Here is a 20,948-nt window from a genome sequence, read left to right as displayed (position 1 = left end):
TTGAATATTTTATACAATATCCTTGGAGGACCTTTTTCTCTATAGTGTTTATACTTGGTTTCACGGTCCTCCGTGTTATAACCTTTCTCTTGTTTTTAAATATTAATTGACAGATATTTGATATGCCAGTTATGAGCAATGTATTGTAGACTCAATACGCAAATCAGGCGGGCAGTGCACTGGAAGCAGCCACACTGCATTCCCAATCCCTTACTAAACTCAGTAAACGTCTAGCTGTATGAGATAAGGTACATGCAAGAATAATTAGCCTCTTAATATGTGCTAAATAAAGTCACCCTACGGCTTCCCAAAAAGTGCCGACAGCTGTGCAGTGAGGAGCTGCAGCAATTGTGTGTGTCACACTACAGCCACTGTGCAAACAGGTCTGCCCTCTTGCCATTTACAAAACGCTAAAGGGATGTTTCCTGAACATTTTTTTGTTTACAAAATAAAAACATGGATTTTTGTGAGTACTCACCGTAAAATCCTTTTCTCCGAGACACTCATTGGGGGACACAGGTACTGTGGGTGTATGCTACCGCCATCTGGAGGCTGACACTAGGCAAACACCACAAGGTTAGCTCCTCCCCTGCCGTATACAGCCTCGCCCTGATTGCGGGCGGAAGCCAGTTTGTTGTTCTCCTACTGCTTTTACACTAATCAGCCTTAATGCAGTAAACAATATGTCTGGCAAGATAAGATAATCCTTTAATCGTCCCACCATGGGGAAATTCAGAGCATTACAGCAGCAAGGCAGGAACAAGTACAGATACAGATCACCCTGACACTTACGAAAAAAGGCACATTAATTAAATAAAACATGAGCCAACCGGCTAACAGGGTGGGTGCTGTGTCCTCCAATGAGCGTCTCAGAGAAAAGGATTTTATGGTGAGTACTCACAAAAACCCATGTTTCTCCTTCGTCTCATTGGGGGACACAGGTACTGTGGGACGTCCTAAAGCAGTCCCTGGGTGGGAGATTGACTCACCGATCCAAGCTGCATGCACCTCTTTTGTTCAAAGGTGCGCCACTGCTGCTTGGAGAATCCTTCTACCCAGGCTCGCATCCGCCGAAGCCCGAGTATGGATACTGTAATGTTTAGTAAATGTGTGCAGGCTGGACCAGGTTGCTGCCTTGCATACCTGTTCCGCCGAGGCCTGATGCCGAAGCGCCCAAGAGGCGCCCATTGCCAGAGTAGAATGCACTTTGATCCCTGCTGGAACTGACGCACCTCTAATATGATAGGCCTCCTGAAAAGTTAAACGGATCCATCTGGCTATGGTCGCCTTTGAGGCCCGAAGCCCCCTCCTGCGCCCCTCAGGGAGCACGAACAGCGAATCCGTCTGGCGAAAAGGTGCCATCCGCGACACGTACCTCCTGAGTGCTCTCACCAGATCTAAGGTGTGAAGAGCTTTCTCTACGCGATGCACCAGTGCCGGACAGAATGAAGGCAAGACAATATCCTCATTGATGTAAAAAGAGGACACCACCTTCGGAAGAAAGGGGGGAGCTGGTCTAAGCACCACCTTATCCTTGTGGAAAACGAGAAAAGGTGCACGGAAGGATAGGGCCGCCAACTCCGAAACTCGCCTAACGGAGGTAATGGCTACCAAAAATACCACCTTCCAAGAAAGGAACGATAAGGAAATATCCTGCAGCGGCTCCTCGAAGGGCGCTTCCTGCAGGACGCTCAGGACCAGGTTAAGATCCCAGGTGTCCATCGGCGCCTTATAGGGGGGTACTAGATGAGAGACTCCCTGGATGAAGGTCTTTACCTGCATATTAGTAGCAATCTTTCGCTGGAACAGGACGGACAGTGCCGATATCTGTCTCCTAAGGGAGCTCGGGGCCAGCCCCGAGTCTAGGCCTGATTGAAGAAAGGCCAAGATGTTGGGAACAGAGAACGTCAGGGGCGAATGACCCCGCTCTCGACACCAAGTGAAGAAAATTTTCCAGGTGTGATGGTAAATTCTCGCTGAGGTCGGTTTCCTGGCACTAACCATTGTGGCGACCACCTCACGCTCAAAACCTGCTTGAGTTAGAATTCAAGATTCAATGGCCATGCTGTCAAACACAGGGCCCCTGAGTTTGGGTGGAAGATCGGTCCCTGGTGCAGTAGATCTGGGCGCTCTGGTAGTCGCCATGGGACGTCGGTGAGCAGCCGCACAAGATCTGCGTACCACGCCCGTTGGGGCCAGTCTGGTGCCAGCAGAATTGCTGGGACCCCCTCTGCTTTGATCTTCCTGATGACCCTCGGAAGCAATGGCAACGGAGGAAACAGGTATGGAAGGCGAAACTGGTTCCATGGTAAGACCAACGCATCCACCCCGAACGCTCGTGGGTCTCGTGACCGAGCGACGAACACAGGCACCTTGGCGTTCGTTCTGGACGCCATCAGGTCCACATCCGGTGCTCCCCACCGTTGGCAAATTTGCTGGAAGACCTCGGGGTGCAGGGCCCATTCCCCAGCCACGACCTCTTGTCGGCTGAGGAAGTCCGCTGCCCAATTTTCTACGCCTGGGATGTAGACTGCCGAAATTATCGACTGGTTCTTCTCGGCCCAATGAGCACCTGTGCTATCTCGCGCATGCTTGCCCTGCTGCGCGTGCCCCCCTGATGATTTACGTAAGCCACAGCCGTGGCGTTGTCTGACTGTATCCGAATGGGCCGTCCTGCTAGGAGGTACTGGAAATGCTGCAGCGCCTGCCAGATCGCTCGTATTTCCAACAAGTTTAATCGGAAGATGAGCTTCCTGTTGCGACCACTGGCCTTGTGCCGTGTGGTGACGAAAAACCGCTCCCCAGCCGAGGAGACTGGCGTTGGTCGTGACCACTAGCCAGTGGTCTGGGGGAAACGGCTTCCCCTGAAGAAGGGAGGATCTGGTCGTCCACCACTCCAGCGATTGCCTGACCTGAGAGGATAGCCGACACCGCTGAACGAGGGTGAACGGATTCTTGTCCCAGGCTGTCAAGAGAGCGTGCTGTAGGGGTCGAAGATGAAATTGAGCAAACGGAATTGCTTCCATTGCTGACACCATCTTCCCCAGTATCCTCATCCCAAACCGAATGGTGTGAGGGACCGGCTGCTGGAGCTTCAGGACTCCCTGTCGGAGCGCTAGGGCCTTGTTTTGAGGGAGACTTACCAACCCTTGGGAGGTATCGAAGACCATTCCTAGAAAAACAATCCTCCGAGCTGGGACCAGAGATGATTTCTTCCTGTTGACCAACCAACCTAAGCGGGACAGTGTATCCAGTGTAATGCTGACATTCTCCTTGCACGCCGGAAACGAGGGACCCTTCACCAAGAGGTCGTCTAAATATGGCAAGACGACTATGCCCCTCGAGTGTAAGACGGCCATCACGACTGCCATTACCTTCGTGAACACTCTGGGGGCGGTGGCTATCCCGAATGGGAGTGCTGCGAATTGAAAATGTCGCCCATTGATGGCGAACCGAAGAAACTTTTGATGTGGAGGAAAAATTGGAACGTGCAGGTAGTCATCCTGAATGTCGATCGAGGCTAAGTACTCTCCCTGCTCCATGGCTGATAGAACAGAGAGATTCCATCCTGAAATGTTTGACTCTGATGAACCTGTTTAAGAGCTTCAGGTCCAAAACTGGTCTGATCGTCCCGTCTTTTTTGGGGACCGCGAACAGATTGGAATAAAAACCTTGAGCTTTTTCGTGCTCTGGTACGGGAACAATAACTCAGTTGTCTTGGAGTGAATCGATGGCCCCTAGCAGTGCTTTTGCCCAAGACTCCACCTTGGGAAGTCGGGAGAGAAAAACCGTGTTGGAGGGTACCTGATGAACTCTATCTTGTACCCTGAAATCACCAGTTCTACCACCCATAAGTCGTGTGCTACCTCGACCCAGATATGGCAAAAAAGGAGCAGGCGGCCCCCCCACCCTGCTGCTGTCGCCTACCAAAGGCTCCGAGTCATTTGGCTGAGGGTCTCTGGGTCCTGGCTCCTCTCGACCTGGGCTGGCGAGCGCGCATCCTTCCCACTGGAATGGGTCTATATGAGACCTGTCGCTCCCTATCCTGGTTGAAGCGAGGTGGGCCGGTCGAACCGGCTGCTGCCATCCATCCGGTGTTGCGAAAAGCTCGAAAACGTGTCGGGACCTGACGAAAAGGCTGTTTCGCCTTTTGCTGCGGGAGGAAGCTACTTATCCCTCCTGTCGCATTGGAGATGAGCTGATCCAACTTCTCCCCGAACAGGCAGCCTCCCTGATAGGGCAAGGAAGTCAAGGACTTCTTGGAAATTGAATCGGCTCGCCAAATTCTCAACCAGAGGGCTCTCCTAATGGCAATCGCGTTAGCGGCCGCACATACTGCACAATTAGCTGCATCCATAGACGCATTAATTAAGTAGTCTCCAGCCATAGCAATCTGACTTGCGACCTCAGATACCTCCGCAGGTAGTCCTCTATCCTGCAAGGCGTTATTCAAAGACTCTGACCATGACATCATGGCCTTGGCTACCCACGTCGCCGCGAACGAAGGGGCGAGCGCCGAACCTGATGCCTCAAAAACTGATCGCGCCAAACCCTCTATGAGCCGATCCGTGGGGTCCTTAATGGACGAGCCGCTAGGCACCGACAACAAGGACTTTGAGGCCAGGCGTGACACTGGCGGGTCCACCACTGGGGATTCTGCCCATTTCTTACAGAGTTCCGGGGCAAATGGTTATCTCGCCTCTATAGGTATCTGACCCGAGAAACGCTTGTCTGGGCGTTCTCTGTGGCGCTGCACTATATCCTCAAATTCTGGGTGAGTGCCAAATACTCTATGCGGGTGTTTGGCCCGCTTAAAGGCTACCTTATGGCTCACGGCCAAGGTAGCATCATCTTCAATCCCCAGGGTTTGATTGACTGCTTCAATGAGGCTGTCCACTGTCTCCCGGCATCCCGGGGTATCTAGATCAAGTGGCTCGTCTGAGTCACGATCCAAACTCTGCCCACTCCCGCTCGCTGGTGAAAGGGAGCGTGATGCTGAACTTCCCGATGCCGAGGCACCGGATAAGCCGGGAGACAACGTATGGGTTCGTTTCCTTCGCCTCTGTCTGGCATGGGAACGGCCCCTGCAGGCCGAAGGTTCCTGTGCGGTGGAGGACCCTTCCCAGATAAGCGAGCCACTTTCCCTGCCTCCCTTTGGGGCGTGAAGGGACTCGATCGCCTTTGTAAGCGAAGCCATTGACTGGGATAATGATAGTGCCCATTTCTGAGGATTCATTTCTCTGGATTCAGTCGCCGAGGGAGGCTCCTGGGCGCGTTCAGAGTCGCAGGCCTCGCACACTTTGGGGCTCTGCGCTCGTGGAAACGGGGCCTTACAAGAAGTGCATGCAGCGTAGAGAAAAGTGTGAGTCTTCCCTTTCACGGCCATATTGAGCCTGCTAGGAGTTTTATATATCCCAACCAAAAAATGCTTTTTTCTTTTTTTTTCCTTCTTATATGGGAGGGGAGGAGTGGGGGAGGAGAGGCCCCCTTGCTGTTTTAGCAGCCTCCGCAGCCTGCACTTACCCGACCTGTGTCCCCCGACTGCGTGCCCGACCTTCTGTGTCTCCGTGGGGTAAGCCGAACTCTTTCCTGGTCGCGGCCTTCCCCGCACTAAAGCTGAGGCCTGGATTTATCTTGCGCCCTCCCAGCGCTCCAAGGGGCGGGCCACCGGAAGTGACGCATTGCGCCGAGGGCAGTACTTCCGCCGCGGCCTACACCGGCAACAAGCCGGGGGCTCAATTTTCCCCCACCGCCCACGGCGCCACAGCGGCGACGGCCTAACCCTGGCCAAAAACCGGGGGCTCAGTTACTGTCCACCGCCCCGCGACACAGGGGCGGCGGCGATGGTGCGCCGCGGCCTAACACTGGCAAAAAAGCCGGGGGCTAAATTTTTCTCCCCCGCCCGCGGCGCCGTGAAATGCTGGGCGGCGGTGGCGTGCCGCAGCGGCTGACGCAAGAACCGCTACTCTTCCTCTGGATACGCGGAGGCCCTAGGGAGACGCACACCGCTGCCTGCAGCTGCTGCCCAGGAGCCCCCCGCACGCCCGTCCCTTGAGTCGCTGAAAACAGGATCCAGGTAGGCCCTTTAGGGCGGACAACAAAAAAGGGAGCGGGGGCTGGTGAGGGAATCCTGGACGGTGCAGGCACCCTAACTCCGTCCAGCTTCAGCCGAGGAGAGGGACCGTCCGCCTCCTTGCAGCACCTTCGTCTTGCGTTGGTGGAGCAGTGGGGGCCGCTCGGACCGTCTTGTGCCTCTGAATAGCCCATACTTTCTCTACCTAGGGGTGATCAGGGCTAGGTCCGGCATCATGTCCCACGTCGCGGGAAAGGATACGTGGAGACGACACTCGCACGTGCTCGCCCGTTGATGGTTTGGGGAAATCGGACCCTTTCCATAGGATCCGTTGCCCCTGTCTCCTCTTCTTAGAAAAAAAATAAAGAAAATAAAATAAAAAAGTTCTGGGGAAATTGCCCAGATTTGTCCCACGTCGGGGGAAAGGATACGTGGAGACGACACTCACACGCTCGCCCGTTGATGGTTTGGGGAAATTGGACCCTTTCAATAGGATCCGTTGCCCCGGTATAATCTTCATGGACAAAAATGTCTGGAGGAAAAGGACCAGACGTGTGTCTCCATAGACACTAAGCAAAAAACTGGCTTCCCCCCGCAATCAGGGTGAGGGTGTATACGGCGGGGGTGGAGCTAACCTTGTATTGTTTGCCTAGTGTCAGCCTCCAGATGGCGGTAGCATACACCCACAGTACCTGTGTCCCCCAATGAGACGAAGGAGAAAAAGTCACAATGTAGTGTAAACTAATAAAAAATCAGTAAGGTCACTATTAATTTTATGATAGGGAAAAATGCAAGATTCTACATCTGGTAAAGAAAAACGAAAATTACATCTACAGAATGGGAGGAATAGATGTCACGTACAGTGTAGCACAAAGTGCAACACAATGGGATAAGGGAAGGGGAACCAAAAACTAGGGAAAAGGGGAGTGGAGACCGATCTAACCTGTCTGTCCTATCGTTCCTTTATAGGTTCCGCACCTATCGCTGAGCAGGAACCTAATCCCTGCCTGACCCAGGCGATAAGCTCTGCACCAGGGAGGACAGGATGAGCGCTAGTAAACCCTCACTACCAATTAAGACAACTGGGTAGACTAAGAAAATAAGAGAACACTTAGCTTGTGAAGACTCAGAGAAACACCAATGTCCTCCAAACTCCAAAAAGGACGATGGCGGACTGCTGCAGCTCCAAGCCTCAACAGGGAAAATGCAAATAGAAAATAACACCTGCAATCCCAACAGGAAGCTGGGAGTTATAAATACCCAGATCCAGGTGACACCATTAAGGCCGGGGAAGGTGGCCACTAGTCTGCAGGACCAGCCGCTGAGACATTCTGCAGCCAGATGCAGTGCGACTGTCTGCAGCCTCTGACACACCAGTGACAATAGAACTAAGCAACAGCATGTGTGAAAAAGACTTGGGTGTACCAATAGATGATAGACTGCACAAGTCAACAGTGTGACGCAGCAGCAAAAAGGGCAAACACAGTTCTACGATGTATTAAGAGGAGCATAGCGTCTAGATGACGTGAAGTAATTATTCCCCTCTACTCCTCTTTGGTCAGACCTCATCTGTTATACAGTGTCCAGTTCTGGGCGCCACATTTTAAAAAAGACAATGAAAAACTGGAGCAAGTTCAGAGACGAGCAACTAGGATGGTGAGCGGACTGCAAAGTATGTCCTACGAGGAACAGTTAAAGCAGGGGTGGGGAACATTTTATCTGCCAAGTGCCATTTGGAATTTTATAATAGTGTTCGGGGGCCGTATAAAATTATTAACTTAAACATTAGCCAACTATATTTATTCACACATTTAAATAACACCCTCCATACAGTATAACGGGCACATAAAGTCCTCTATACAGTAAAAGGGCTCCACATAGATCTCCATAAAGTATAATAGCTCCACATAGTCCTCCATGCACCCATGATAGCCCGGAAGCTGCTGGAAGCCAGTGCAGTGAGTTTTCATTTCTCTTTAGCAGCAGGCACAGGAGTTAGTCGCAGCAGCCAGCTCCTGCCTCCTGTGACCCGCCGCTCCCCCTCCCCGACAGTCTTCTAGTCCTGAGGAGATGGCGCGCATGCCCACCGGGAGGTCTTTGCGTGTCCCCTCTGGCACGCATGCCATAGGTTCGCCGCCACTGCACTAGAGCGCGTTGGACACAATACCGAGGGCAAAAAAAAACGGGCAAAGTGGCTGCGGTCGGACGTTCCCCCCCCTCCGCGGAGATAAAGCATCTGGGAATGTTGAGCTTGCAAACTTGAAGGCTAAGAGGAGGCTGCGGGCTACAAATATCTGAAGGGCTGTCACATTGTAGAGGGATCATCACTATTCTTATCTGCACATGGAAACATGAGAAGCAATGAAATGAAACTGAAAGGGAGAAGATACAGAATAGATATTAGAAAAAACCTTTTGTCAATGAGGGTGATCAATGAGTGGAACAGGCTGCCACGAGAAGTGGTGAGTTCTCCTTCAATGGAAGTCTTCAAACAGAGGCTGGACAGACATCTGTCTGAGATGGCTTAGTGAATCCTGCATTGAGCAGGGGGTTGGACCAGATGACCCAGGAGGTGCCTTCCAACTCCACCATTCTAGGACTCTATGATGCCCAGTCACTTCTATTCCAACTATTCAGAGTTTTATTAATTTACACCATTCTGACAGTATTTAAACTATTCTGAACAATACCTTCAAGCCCTTAACGACCGCCGATACTGCTTTGTTGGCAGTTAAGGGCACTTAAACCACAGCGCCGCTTTTTAACGGCGCTGAGGAATAAGGGTATAGCGCCCCCCAGAGTTGGAATTTCTCTGGGTTCTCAGCTCCCGGGGGTAGCTGAGACCCCAGAGAACATGATTCAGGTCGGTTTTTACCAATCCCGGTGTTCCAATCACCGTTATTAACGGTATAACGGCGACCGCAAAAAAAGTGTCAGATTTTCCATTTAATTTCTCTCTCCTCTAATGGGATCGCACATCAGAGGAGAGAGAAATAGGGTCCCCCAATACCTCCGTTGTCCCTGCATCCTTCTGCAGCCCCCTTTGAAGTACCTCAGGCAGCCGGCGCTTTCCTCCTGGAGAATATGGCGGGAGTATGCCGAGATCTGCCGGCCGGCACCAATAGGAGATTTTTCCTATTGGTTCATTTTGATCACTTTGATAGGGTCTATCACAGTGATCAAAATATAACAAATAGTAAATCAAACCCCCCCTTTATCACCCCCTTAGTTGTGGAAAAATAACAACATAAAAAAGTATTTATTTCCATTTTCCCATTAGGGTTAGGGTGAGTTGGGATAAGTTAGGATTAGGGTTGGGGCTAAAGTTAGGGTTAAAGTTGGGACTAGGGTTAAGGTTGGAATTATGGTTAGGGTTGGGATTAGGGGTGTGATGGTGTTAGGGTTAGAATTAGATTCAGGGGGGTTTCTACTGTTTAGGTACATCAGGGGTCTCTAAACGCGACATGGCACTTGCCATTGATTCCACCCAATTTTGCGTTCAAAAAGTCAAATGGTTCTCCCTCCCTTTTGAGCCCTGCCATGAACCCAAACAGCAGCTTTTCCCCACATATGGGGCTATCGGCGTACTCAGGACAAATTGCACAACAAATTTTGTGGTTCATTTTCTCCGGATACCCTTGTGAAAATTTAAAAAATAGGATAAAAAGTAAATTTTTTGTGAAAATTGCTTTAGTTCTCGAGAAGCACCTGAAGGGTTAATAAACTTCTTCAATGTGTTTTTTTCAAACCTTGAGGGGTGCAATTTTTAGAATGGTGTCATTTTTAGGTATTTTCTGTTATACTGAACCCCCCCCCCCCCCCGCAAACTCGCTTCAAATGTGAGGTGGTCCCTAAAAAAAAAAAATGGTTTTGTGAATATAGCTGGAAAAATAAGAGATCACTGGTCATTAAGTGGCAAAGCAACCTCTGTCACTAAGGTGTTACACTGGATTCCAAATAATACCCTGCTTAAAAAATAAAATATATAAATATATCTGCTCGGCAGCGCCACCTACTGGTCACTACCGATGCAAGATTCAACCCTTCAAATAAGTCTGAAATAAATATGAGAGATAGGAGATGGATATTTCTATGAAGTCAGCAACATGGGAAAGGGTGTTGTAACGTTATTAAAGATATCAATAAAACAATTGTAAAAATGTTATGGACAGGAGATCGATCAATAGAAAGATAGATAAATAAATCATAGATAGATCAATAGATCGATAGTCCAAAAACAGCAGCACTCCAAAGCTTCAATGAAAAATGCCTGAATAAGGCTACTTTCACACATCAGTTTTTTGCCGTCAGGCAGGATCCGGCTATTTTTAGAACAAACGGATCCGGCATAAATTTTGGAGAACTGTAGAAACGGATCCGTTTTTTTGCTGGATCCGTCTAGCAGGTTATATCTGTTCCTGGGGGCTGGTCAATTGGATCTGAGCATGCGCAGACTTAAAAAAACCGGATCCGGTGGCTGGATCCGTCTTTTTCTGGATCCGGCGCATTCCGGCGCCCATAGACTTTCATTGTAGCAAAAAGCTGGAAGCGCCGGATCCGGCGCTTCCGGCTTTTTCGCCGGAGACAAAAAACGTTACAGTAGCCGTTTTTTCCAGACGCCGGAATGAGACAAGTTGCCGGATCCGGCAAAAAACGGATGAAACGCAATGCCATCCGGCACGATCCGGCGCTAATGCAAGTCAATGGGGAAAAACTGGATCCGGCATTGCATTTTGCCGGATCCGGTTTTACAAAAAAAAGCCGGATCGCGCCTGAAGGCAAAAAACTTATGTGTGAAAGAGGCCTAACAAGAATGTTTCAGTTCTTCAGGAACTTGACAAACGCTCTATGCATTTAAGCCGACACATTGTTACTTTTCAGAGCAACCAATACATTTTTGCACTGAACATTTCCTGGAGTCCTGGCTACATTGTTTGGAATATCTATCTATTATCTATCTGAAAGTGAATGATATAATAGGAAAAGTAAGAATGTTATGGTATGAAGATTTGGATAATCTAAAAGAAAAAAAAAATTTAAGATGAGAAATTCATATTTAGAAAAAAAAAATACATCAAAATTCTTTCTTACCATCGCTGTCCACAAGGTCAGGTTCCAACCCAGATGTGACAGGGCTGGGGGACTCTCTATATGGAGGGGGAAGCTTCATTGGTGGTGGAGGGCCGGCAGGTCCAGGAGAGACGCTCTGCACAAGACAGGAAAATTCACGCGTGTTCACAAAGCCGTCAGCAAATTCTCATCGCATGTAATACGATGTAAAACATTACCCCCAAAAAATCTTTTTTTTTTAAAACCCTTTTTATTGAAGAATACTTCAGAATGAACATTGCATACATTAATATGCATCGGATTATGTTACTAATACTAACAGATGTCCTTTCAGAATACCATGACAAATATTACATTGTTTTAAATAGCATATATCACTGTAACATATTAGAATATGTTAATGAGTAACAAGATAGTTTGAAACTTTAGAACATTTCTAACACTGCACTCGTCCGATTAGGACAATAAACAACTTAGCAAAATTTAAATCTTAATGATTTAGAGGTTAGAAATAGCAATGTACTCATTGATTCATTGGTATCAGGAATATTATCTCATGAGTTTGGAAACCCGGAACAGATCAGGGTAAATATAGTGAAATCAAGGAAGTTAAGTGCGGCAGAGGTGATTCACAACACATCTCCCAAATTCTATTAAATTTTTTTGGGGCATCCTCTTGTCCTATACACTATATTCTCAAAACGGTGTTATATTATTCACTAGATTTTTCCATCGATTGACCGTAGGTGCCCTCCCCCCATCCACCTAAATGCTATCGCTTTCCTGGCGAGGAACAAAGTATCACAGAGAAAAACTCTATAATAGTGTGACCAAATTTCCTTGTGCAAAATTCGAAATAATAATCTTACAAAATATAAAATCAGTACACACACACAAAAAAAGTAAAAATCATAAAAAGTTAAGCAATGTATATAATCTCAGACTAAAACATTATTTCACACATCAGGACAAGAAATCTCCATTACCATGTGTATGTTCTGCCGCAACTTCGTCCAAAATAAAACCTCATTAGGAAAAGTATGAATCAATTTATACAAAGTATAAAAAAAAGTCAAATGGCAAAAAGGAAAGATAATGTAGCACGAACCCAACCAGGAATGCATGTCATACCTGGAGACAACAAAGCTACATTATCATGAGATGTTTATGTTCCAATGTGACCAGGTACAAATAATAATTCATTAAATAGGTGAGAAAAATAAATAGTCCTCGTTACCTCGCAGAGTTGGAGGCAGCGGGCGCAGTAAAACCTCGGAGAATCGCCGTGGCTCAACATTGTGTCTTTTATGGAGAGTAAACTAAAAAGCCCTTTCTCCGTGTCTTGTATTTCACAGGACATCTATTAGCCTCGGGATGGCGGTGTATGTTTGGAACACAAATATCAGGTTTTATTTAATTAAGCAATAGATCTCTCTGCTAATAGCAAAATGCACTTATGGAAAAAAGGGGAAAACATTGTAACAAACGGCGCTAGAGTCCAGGATCTGCAGAAGATGGGAACATTAGGTACATTTCTGAAAGAGAGACCTGAAAATGGTCAAATGCCAACCGCAAAGTGCAGCCAAAATCAGCAATATAGTTACTTTATGTTTTTATTAATAGAATTAGTTAAATAATTTAAGACACGTGAATATTCTGTTATTCTTTTTATGTCTACTCCAGACAATTTCTGCCCAGTAGTCTTCTACAGTTCTCATCGTCATTCAGGTAGGCTCTCATGAGGCTGCGATTTCTGACAACTGGTCGAGCAGAAGGTTCTCCCTCCCGAAAGTCTTCACTTGCCCTATTCCCATGTCTCTTACTGAGAAACTTTAAATTTAAAAAACTTAGATGTTTTACTTTCTCAGATATCAATGATACAAATTTATAAAGAAATACTGGGAGACGTAGCTCATCGCATCAATGATGGAGGTAGTAGTTACATTCTCATATTATTTGGCAGCCAACACATTGCACTGGGAAAGGAAAACTAAACATGTTCAATATAAAGATAAAAAGTGTACATGCTGCTACGTAGGAAGAAGAACAAAACCAAAATGCTATTAGGCAGTGGAGAAAAGGATAATCATATACACCACTACGCAACAAGATGAGAGCAACCCAAAAATGCCACTGGTTACTTGTCATGCTTCTGTGTTCAAAACCCTTGAGCCTGTGTTTTGTGGTCGGCTTCTCTGTCCACCAAGCCACAGCAGACACACCTTTTCTTCAGGTGGTTCTGTTATTCTGGCTGCAATCTGTTTAGCATTACATAGGTGTGCCCCATCACCTTTTGGGTGCAGCTTTATTATCTGTTACCCTGCTGGCATTTCCTGCTGGTGATAGTAGATGGTCAGCCATTCTACTATAGCGTAAAGACAGTCCTTGCCATTTCTGTTTACTTTGCACCTACCTTATGTTTTTTTTTTATGAATTAGAAAGCATATAATCTAACAGCACATACTTTATACTTCATTTCATTTTCGTGGTTATCTTTACTCACTCTGGGATCTTTCCTTTTTTCAGTACACTTTACATTTTGGAGGTAATTTACACTCTGCATTACCCTCCGGTTCTTTACGAGGAATGTGAAGCGCTCGGCGGTCATACAGGTTGTTTGGTCTGAGCTTACATCTTCTAGTCTATGGTTAGGGCTAACACTGCAAAAACAGGAACCTTTAAGGGCTGCTGGTCAGGATCTCTTGTCTTTACAGGAACCAACAGGGTCAGTAGCAGTTTATAGTTTGTTACCTTTTTTCCCCCCTTAGTGAGTTGTTACACAAACTTAACACTGGCAAGCTAAATATGCAACTGAGCATAAGAATAGCTTAGTTACTCACCGATAACGGTGTTTCTCGGAACCCATGACAGCACCACGGAGAGAGGGGATCCGCCCTTCAGGGACAGGAACCTACAGATAAAAAGGGCGGTACCTCTCCTCCTCCGCCTTCAGTTGGTTATAGAGCATCAGAGGGTCTCCAGGTTAGGCAACAGAAATATATACACAATATTATAATACTGCTTTACTTATCAAAGCACAGTGCCTAAACGGAAACACTCTACTAACAGTAAAAATGTGCTCACCATACTCGTGAAGGGGAAGGGAATAAGCGGGTGCTGTCACGGGTTTCGAGAAACACCGTTATCAGTGAGTAACTAAGCTATTCTCTCTCACCCATGACAGCACCAAGGAGAGAATTACAGAGATTGGTAGCTTAGGGAGGGACCCCCGCCTGAAGGACCCTTCTACCGAAGGTCAGGTCAGATGTAGAGGCTAGATCTAATCTATAGTGCCTAAAAAAGGTCGAAGGTGGCCGCCTTACAGATTTGTTCTATTGATATCTCAGATTTTTCAGCCCATTGCCCTTGTGGAATGAGCTCTCAGCCCCTCTGGGATGGTATTCCCGCTGGATGAATATGCCAGGGCAATCGCATCCCTTATCCACCTTGCCAGGGTACTCTTGGATGCTTTGAACCCCTTCCGAGGACCCTGGAAACACACAAAGAGAGAGCCTTCCTTCCTACACTTTTTGGTGGCCTCTAAGTACTGTACTAGGCACCTTTTAACATCTAAAGTGTGTAACTTTTATTCCCCCTTATTTTTTGGATTTGGGCAGAAGGAAGGAAGGACTACCTCTTGAGACCTGTGGAAATGTTATGATACTTTAGGTAGATAGGCCGGGTCAGGTATTAGGAGGACTATCCTCTAGAATTTTTGTAAAAGGAGGCCCTGCTGACAAGGCTTGAATATCGCTCATTCTTCGGGCTCATGTTAGTGCCACCAGAAGCACAGTTTTAAGTGATAGGATTTTTAGGGGTGCCGAGTGAATTGGTTCAAACGGAGGGCCTGTCAGTGTTGAAAGTACAAGATTCAGGTCCCATGACGGTAATCTTTGACTGGCTATTGGCCTAGATCTGGTTGCAGCTTTAATAAACCGTGCTACCCAGGGGTCACCTGCCACATCATGGTTATAGAGGGCACCTAACGCCGCTATTAGTACTTTTAATATGTTGACCGCCAGACCCTGTTCTAGGCCCTTTTGTAGAAAAATTCTAGGATCTTATCAATCTGAACCCCATCCTGAACCTTTGCCCTAGAGGTGGATAGAAATTTTTTCCATGTTCTGCCATAAGCTCTCATGGTAACCGGTTTCCTACTTTTTTGTAGTGTAGTTATCAGGTTCTCTGAAAATCCCCTGTCCCTCATCAGTGCCCTTTCAAATCCCATGCTGTTAAATGGAGGTTCGGTGCCTGAGGATGTAGCACTGGGCCCTGCGATAGCAGGTCCGGGAGATTCGGTAGGATCCATGGGTCGGTTACTGAGAGCATTCTTAGCCAGGAAAACCAGGTTCTTTTGGGCCAGAAGGGGCTATCAGTATCATTCTTGCCCTGTCCTCCCTGACTTTCTTTAGTACCGCTGGAATGAGCATGATTGGGGGAAAGGCATATGTTAGACTCTGTGTCCATGGGAGCATAAACGCGTCCAGAGTTAGAGGATTCCCCCCTGGGATCTAGGGGGCAGAAGGCGTCTACTTTTTTGTTTTTGAAGTCGTCAAACAGATCTATGTCTGGGATCCCACACATTTTTACAATCTGCCGAAAAATGGACCACTTTAGTACCCATTTCCCCTGTCGCAATTGGGTGCGGCTCAGAAAGTCTGCCCTTTGATTCTCTGCACCGCGGATGTGTAGGGCTGTCAGAGATAGCAGGTTTGCCTCCGCCAGTTTGAGGATTTTGGCGGATGTGTCCATTGGGCTCAGGATCTGGTTCCCCCCTGGTGATTTATATAGGCCACTGTGACTCGATTGTCCGAAAGAATGCGGACATGGTGATTCTGGAGTAGGGGTAGGAAGTGTGTTAGGGCATAGCCTACTGCTAGAAGCTCTTTTTGATTTGAGGAGGCTTTTAGTTCTTGATTTCCCCATACGCTCTGAGTCACCTCTTTGTTCATGTGCGCTCCCCATCCTGTGGGACTGGCATCCGTTGTCACTATGTGTGCCATCTTTGTTGCCCAGGGGATCCCTTTAGACAGATTCTCCTATTTTTTTCCACCAAGCTAGGGAATGAATAGTGCTTGAATTTAGGGTAATGCGACCCTCTAGGTGTCCCCCTATTACTGCCTGGTTGGCCAATACGTCCCACTGGAGATCTCTTGTGTGTAACTGTGCCCATTGAACTGCTGGGAGGCAGGCGGATAGGGAACCCAACAGTGACATAGCCTTCCTTAGTGTCATGGAGGGATTTTGGATTGCTCTTGCTGTGATTTGAGCGATTTTCTCCTTTTTGTGGTCTGGGAGGCGACACTCCTGAATGTTTGAGTCTAGTGTTAGGCCCAAGAATTCTTGTACCCTTCTGGGCTCCAATCTTTATTTTTTTAGATTTAGAAGCCAGCCCAGGTCTTGTAGAGTGTTCATCACCCTGTCTATCTGTTCCCCGCATTTTTTTTTTTTTTTTTAATCCAAAGATTTTTATTGAATTTTCAAACGACAAGAAAGGCAATGCACAAAACAAGACAAGGCATAACATCATACATTGCAAGAAAAAGGGGGGGGGGGGGGGCGGGGAGGTAACTTACAACAATACAGTAAGTACATTTATTGCACAGAAAAAGAGTTGTTCTAAACCACCGGTTACGGAACTACCTGTCCAACCTATTACAAGAGCAGGCTATCACCATTTTAGAGGGGGAGAGGCCCTGGGAGAGGCTGACCACATCACCCAACGTTTTTGAATTTTTAAGGCCAAAGAGACACTGCTGGCTAATTGAGTTTCATAGTGGAAGTGCATGTTGATTTTAGCAATCACCTCCTCCAGAGCAGGAATTTCAGGGGACCTCCACCTAGCTGCGATACACTGTCTGGCCGAGATTAGGATGTGAGAGATGCATTAAGCAATGGGAGCAGGAAAGGCGTCCAAGCCCATGTGTAAAATCCCCATTTGAGGTGAGGGAGGAAGTCTAGTCTCACAAACCTCTGCCACTAGATCAAAGATCCGACCCCAGAAACTATAAATTAAAGGGCAAGACCACCAGAGATGTCCTATTGTCCCCACCATGCCACAACCCTTCCAACAGAGGGGAGAGTAATCCTCCGCAAACCTATCAATCTGGACTGGGCACCTATACCAACCCATGTGTACTTTCTTAATCTGTTCCAAATGGTTAAGGCAGGCGGAGGACCCCAGTACCATCCGGAAGGCCACATGCCACTGCCGAGGCGGCAAGGGGAGAGAGAGCTCTTTTTCCCCATTTTGTCATATATGTTGGTGTCTTCCCCTCCACATCAGAAGCAAAGTGGCGATATAATAAGGACAAGCCCTTGACCGGTGGCGAGTCCTTCAATAGAAAGTCTGCCAAAAACCTATGTCCTGATGCTGAGGAACTCAGGTGGAAAGTGCTTAGGAAATGCCCAATTTGAAGATATTGGTAGAAAACCTGCCTTGGAAGGTTGAATTTGGACATCAGCTCAGGAAAAGGTAACAGGGAACCCTTGTCATAAAGATCTGACATACGCAGGGACCCCAACTGATCCCAAGCCCTGAGGTCAACATCAGGAACACAAGCCCTAACGTCCTTAAAGGGCAACCTCCAAATTAGACCGGCCACAAGCTCCGATGACCAATCCCTCCAGTGCCACCTCACCGCTTCGACCGTGCCCAGAATGGAATGCGGGACCAACCGCTTTTGAATCAAAGCTGTTCCCCGCACTTTTGAGCCGAGCTGCCCCTAATCTGTTTAACTTTCTCCCATACCTTATGAATAAGGAGAACCGTAGGAAACCTAGAGCCAAATTTTAAAAACTGCCCCCCTTCCAGGCTCTCTCCCAAAGGCCATTTCCCAAACAGCTTTCTCAAACTACTGGGCGATTGTTCCTGTCCCGTCTCCTCCCCCCATCCTCCCATATGTTGACATTGTGCTGCTAAAAAATATACCCAGGGATTAGGAAGTGCCACCCCCCCATCCTCTTTCGGCCTCTGCAACGTTTCTTGTTTAAACCGTGGGCTTTCCCCCCCCCATATTAGGTCGCCGAACAGCGATTTAATTTTACAGAACCTACTCTGTGGGATCCAAATTGGAGAATTATGCAGTACATACAGCAGCTGCAGCATCACAATCATTTTTAAAAGATTTACCCTTCCAATCACCGAAAGATGTAATTTATTCCACGCCGAAATCTTGGAACGAACTTTTTGTAGCAGAGGGCTTAAATTAAGTTCTTCAAAACTACTCAAGGGGAGGGCGATCTGTATCCCCAGATATTTAAATCTCGAAACTACTCTCAATTTCGGTGATATTCCAACCTCCCCAATATCTCCATCTACTGTATCAATGGGCATGATGCACGATTTATCCCAGTTAATTTTGAGTCCAGAAAATTCTCCGAATTCCTCAATTAATGCCATCGCATTATCCAAGTTCTCCCCCGAGTCCCCCAGGTATAGCAGAATATCATCAGCGTAGAGAGACACCTTCTCCTCCTTCCTTCCATAAACAAATCCCTTTATCTCCTGTGTATCCCTTATTTTAATAGCTAGGGGTTCCACGGCGAGGGCAAACAGCAACGGAGATAATGGGCATCCCTGTCTCGTACCCCTATGTAGTGAGAAACTATCAGATAATTTATTGTTTCCTCTGATTTTTGCCGTCGGAGAGGAATACAGCAACCCCACCCAAGACATAAACCTAGGCCCGAACCCAAAGCCCAACAGGACCGACCACAAGTACTTCCATTCTACACAGTCAAAAGCCTTATGGGCATCCAAAGACACTACCAATCTTTTTCCAGCATTATCGGCCGGAATTTGCATATTTAAATATAATCTTCTTAGATTGATTGCTGTAGATTTATTGGGCATAAAACCCGATTGATCTGGGTGAATTATTTTAGCCACCACACGGGTCAACCTGTTGGCCAAGGCCTTTGCCAATATCTTAATATCTGTCGTAAGAAGTGAAATCGGTCTGTAGGACTCCGGATCCAAAGGGTCTCTATCGGCTTTAGGAATGACCACAACAATGGCCTCTCTCATAGAAGTAGGCAGCTGTCCCCTCTCCAACGACTCATCAAATACCTTCACCAATTTAGTTATTACTTCTTCATTTAGTATTTTATAGACCTCCGTTGGAATACCATCTGCCCCCGGGGCCATGTCCGCCAATGCCACCCTCAACTCATCTGCCGTAAGCGGCCTATCCATCCACTCTCTATCTTCATCCCCCAATCTAGGAAGCTCAATCGTCCCCAAATAACTGTCCATCTCCTCTTGACCTTTATGTGTCTGTGAGGAGTATAACTCACTGTAAAACTGTTTAAATACTTCCAAAATTTGATCCCCCTGTGAAACCACGGTACCTTCCTTATTTTTAATTGCATATACATGGGAAGATTCCCGTTGTGCCGACGCCACCACTGAGAGCAGGTGCCCCACTTTTTCACCCTCCGCGTAGAATGCCTCATTCTGAAACGCCCGCCGTCTCTCCGCCTTACGGATATGAAGTTTATTAACTTCCAATTGGGCCACTTTCATGCGGGTCTGCGTATCTGTATTACACTGCGCACCCAATGCCTCCTCCGCTGCCCTTAGTTCCTCCATCACTGCTTTGTCTTGATTTTGAGACTTAGTCTTATATCGAGATACTTCTCTGAATAAAATCCCTCTCAAAAAGGCCTTCATAGTATCCCAGACTATATGGCCCTCAGCACTGCCTTCATTTATCCTAAAAAATTCTCCCAATTCTTCTCCCACCTTTCCCATATCCTGCAACCGTAACCAAAAGGGGTGAATTTTCCATCCCATTCCGGTCAACCTCCCTTGCCCTCCCAATTGTAGAGACACCTCCAGTGGACAATGATCCGATAGGACCCTGGGCAGATATTCCACTTCCTGTACCAAGTCATCCATTCCCTCATTTCCTAAAGCCACATCAATACGAGATAAAGATCCGTATGTCGCCGAATAACATGAATAAGTATATTTCTCCATATTCCGAACTCTCCACAAATCTATCCAACCAATCTCCCTCATGTAGTTTCCAAAAGGTGTCACCTTCCTCCCCTTCCCACCCCCCGTATGTTTACCTTTATCCCAATGATCATTTGCAATATTATTTACATCACCGATTACAAGCAGCGGGACTCCCATCCATTTCCCAGATAAGTCCAGAATTTCCTGTAACTTTTTTCTAGAGAATGGTGGAGGGATATACAAGGACACAATACATAATAATCTTTTCAAAATTCTGCAAACAATAAAGACGTATTGCCCGTCCCTATCCATTATAGCCTCCACTTCTTCGTATGGAGTAGAATTGTGGATTAACACCGACACTCCCCTTGCATAGGCCGAATACGTCGAGTGATAAGCCTTCCTCAACCATCTTTTTTGTAGCATTGCGACTTTATCCTCTACCAGGTGTGTCTCTTGGAGGCAAATCACTGAGGGCCTCAGCTTCAGCAGATATTGTAAAATTGCACCCCGTTTTGAAGCGTTAGCGAGACCCCTAACGTTCCAGCTTAGAATCTTAATTCTATCCCCCATAATATGTTGCAATCCCAAACATTAGACACGTTATAGGTAGAATCTCGATCCTCCCCCCCACCTCCCCACCTCTACCCCCTTTCTCAACTTCCCAACTGGAATAAACTCCCCTCCCTCCCCCCCTCCCCCTCCCAAAAAATTAGTTGTCTCCCACAGCCTTTAAGCTGATAAGAATTCTCTCTCCCTCTCTATTTGAGAACCAGTAGGGCGTTTTAACAGCCTAACGATACAAGCTCTGTATTCCAACTACCCTCCCGTCCAATTGAC

At 47.3% G+C, this 20,948-nt stretch overlaps 1 protein-coding gene across 5 annotated transcripts in view; it reads right to left on the bottom strand.

Annotated features, from left to right (window-relative positions):
- Nucleotides 1-20,948, bottom strand: part of PATJ (PATJ crumbs cell polarity complex component) — a 256,986-nt gene that overhangs the window by 96,004 nt on the left and 140,034 nt on the right. For all 5 annotated transcript variants that reach the window (XM_073544627.1, XM_073544628.1, XM_073544629.1 and 2 more), the window contains one exon: nucleotides 11,165-11,279. In XM_073544627.1, coding sequence (XP_073400728.1) covers nucleotides 11,165-11,279 — 115 coding nt within the window. The remainder of the gene's footprint in view (nucleotides 1-11,164; nucleotides 11,280-20,948) is intronic.

Source organism: Dendrobates tinctorius, unplaced genomic scaffold (assembly GCF_039654945.1).
Source record: "Dendrobates tinctorius isolate UK_male_01 unplaced genomic scaffold, ASM3965494v1 ptg000138l, whole genome shotgun sequence".
Classification (NCBI taxonomy): Eukaryota; Metazoa; Chordata; class Amphibia; order Anura; family Dendrobatidae; genus Dendrobates; species Dendrobates tinctorius.
Note: the sequence above shows the minus strand (reverse complement) of the source record. Positions and strands in the feature narration are given on the sequence as shown.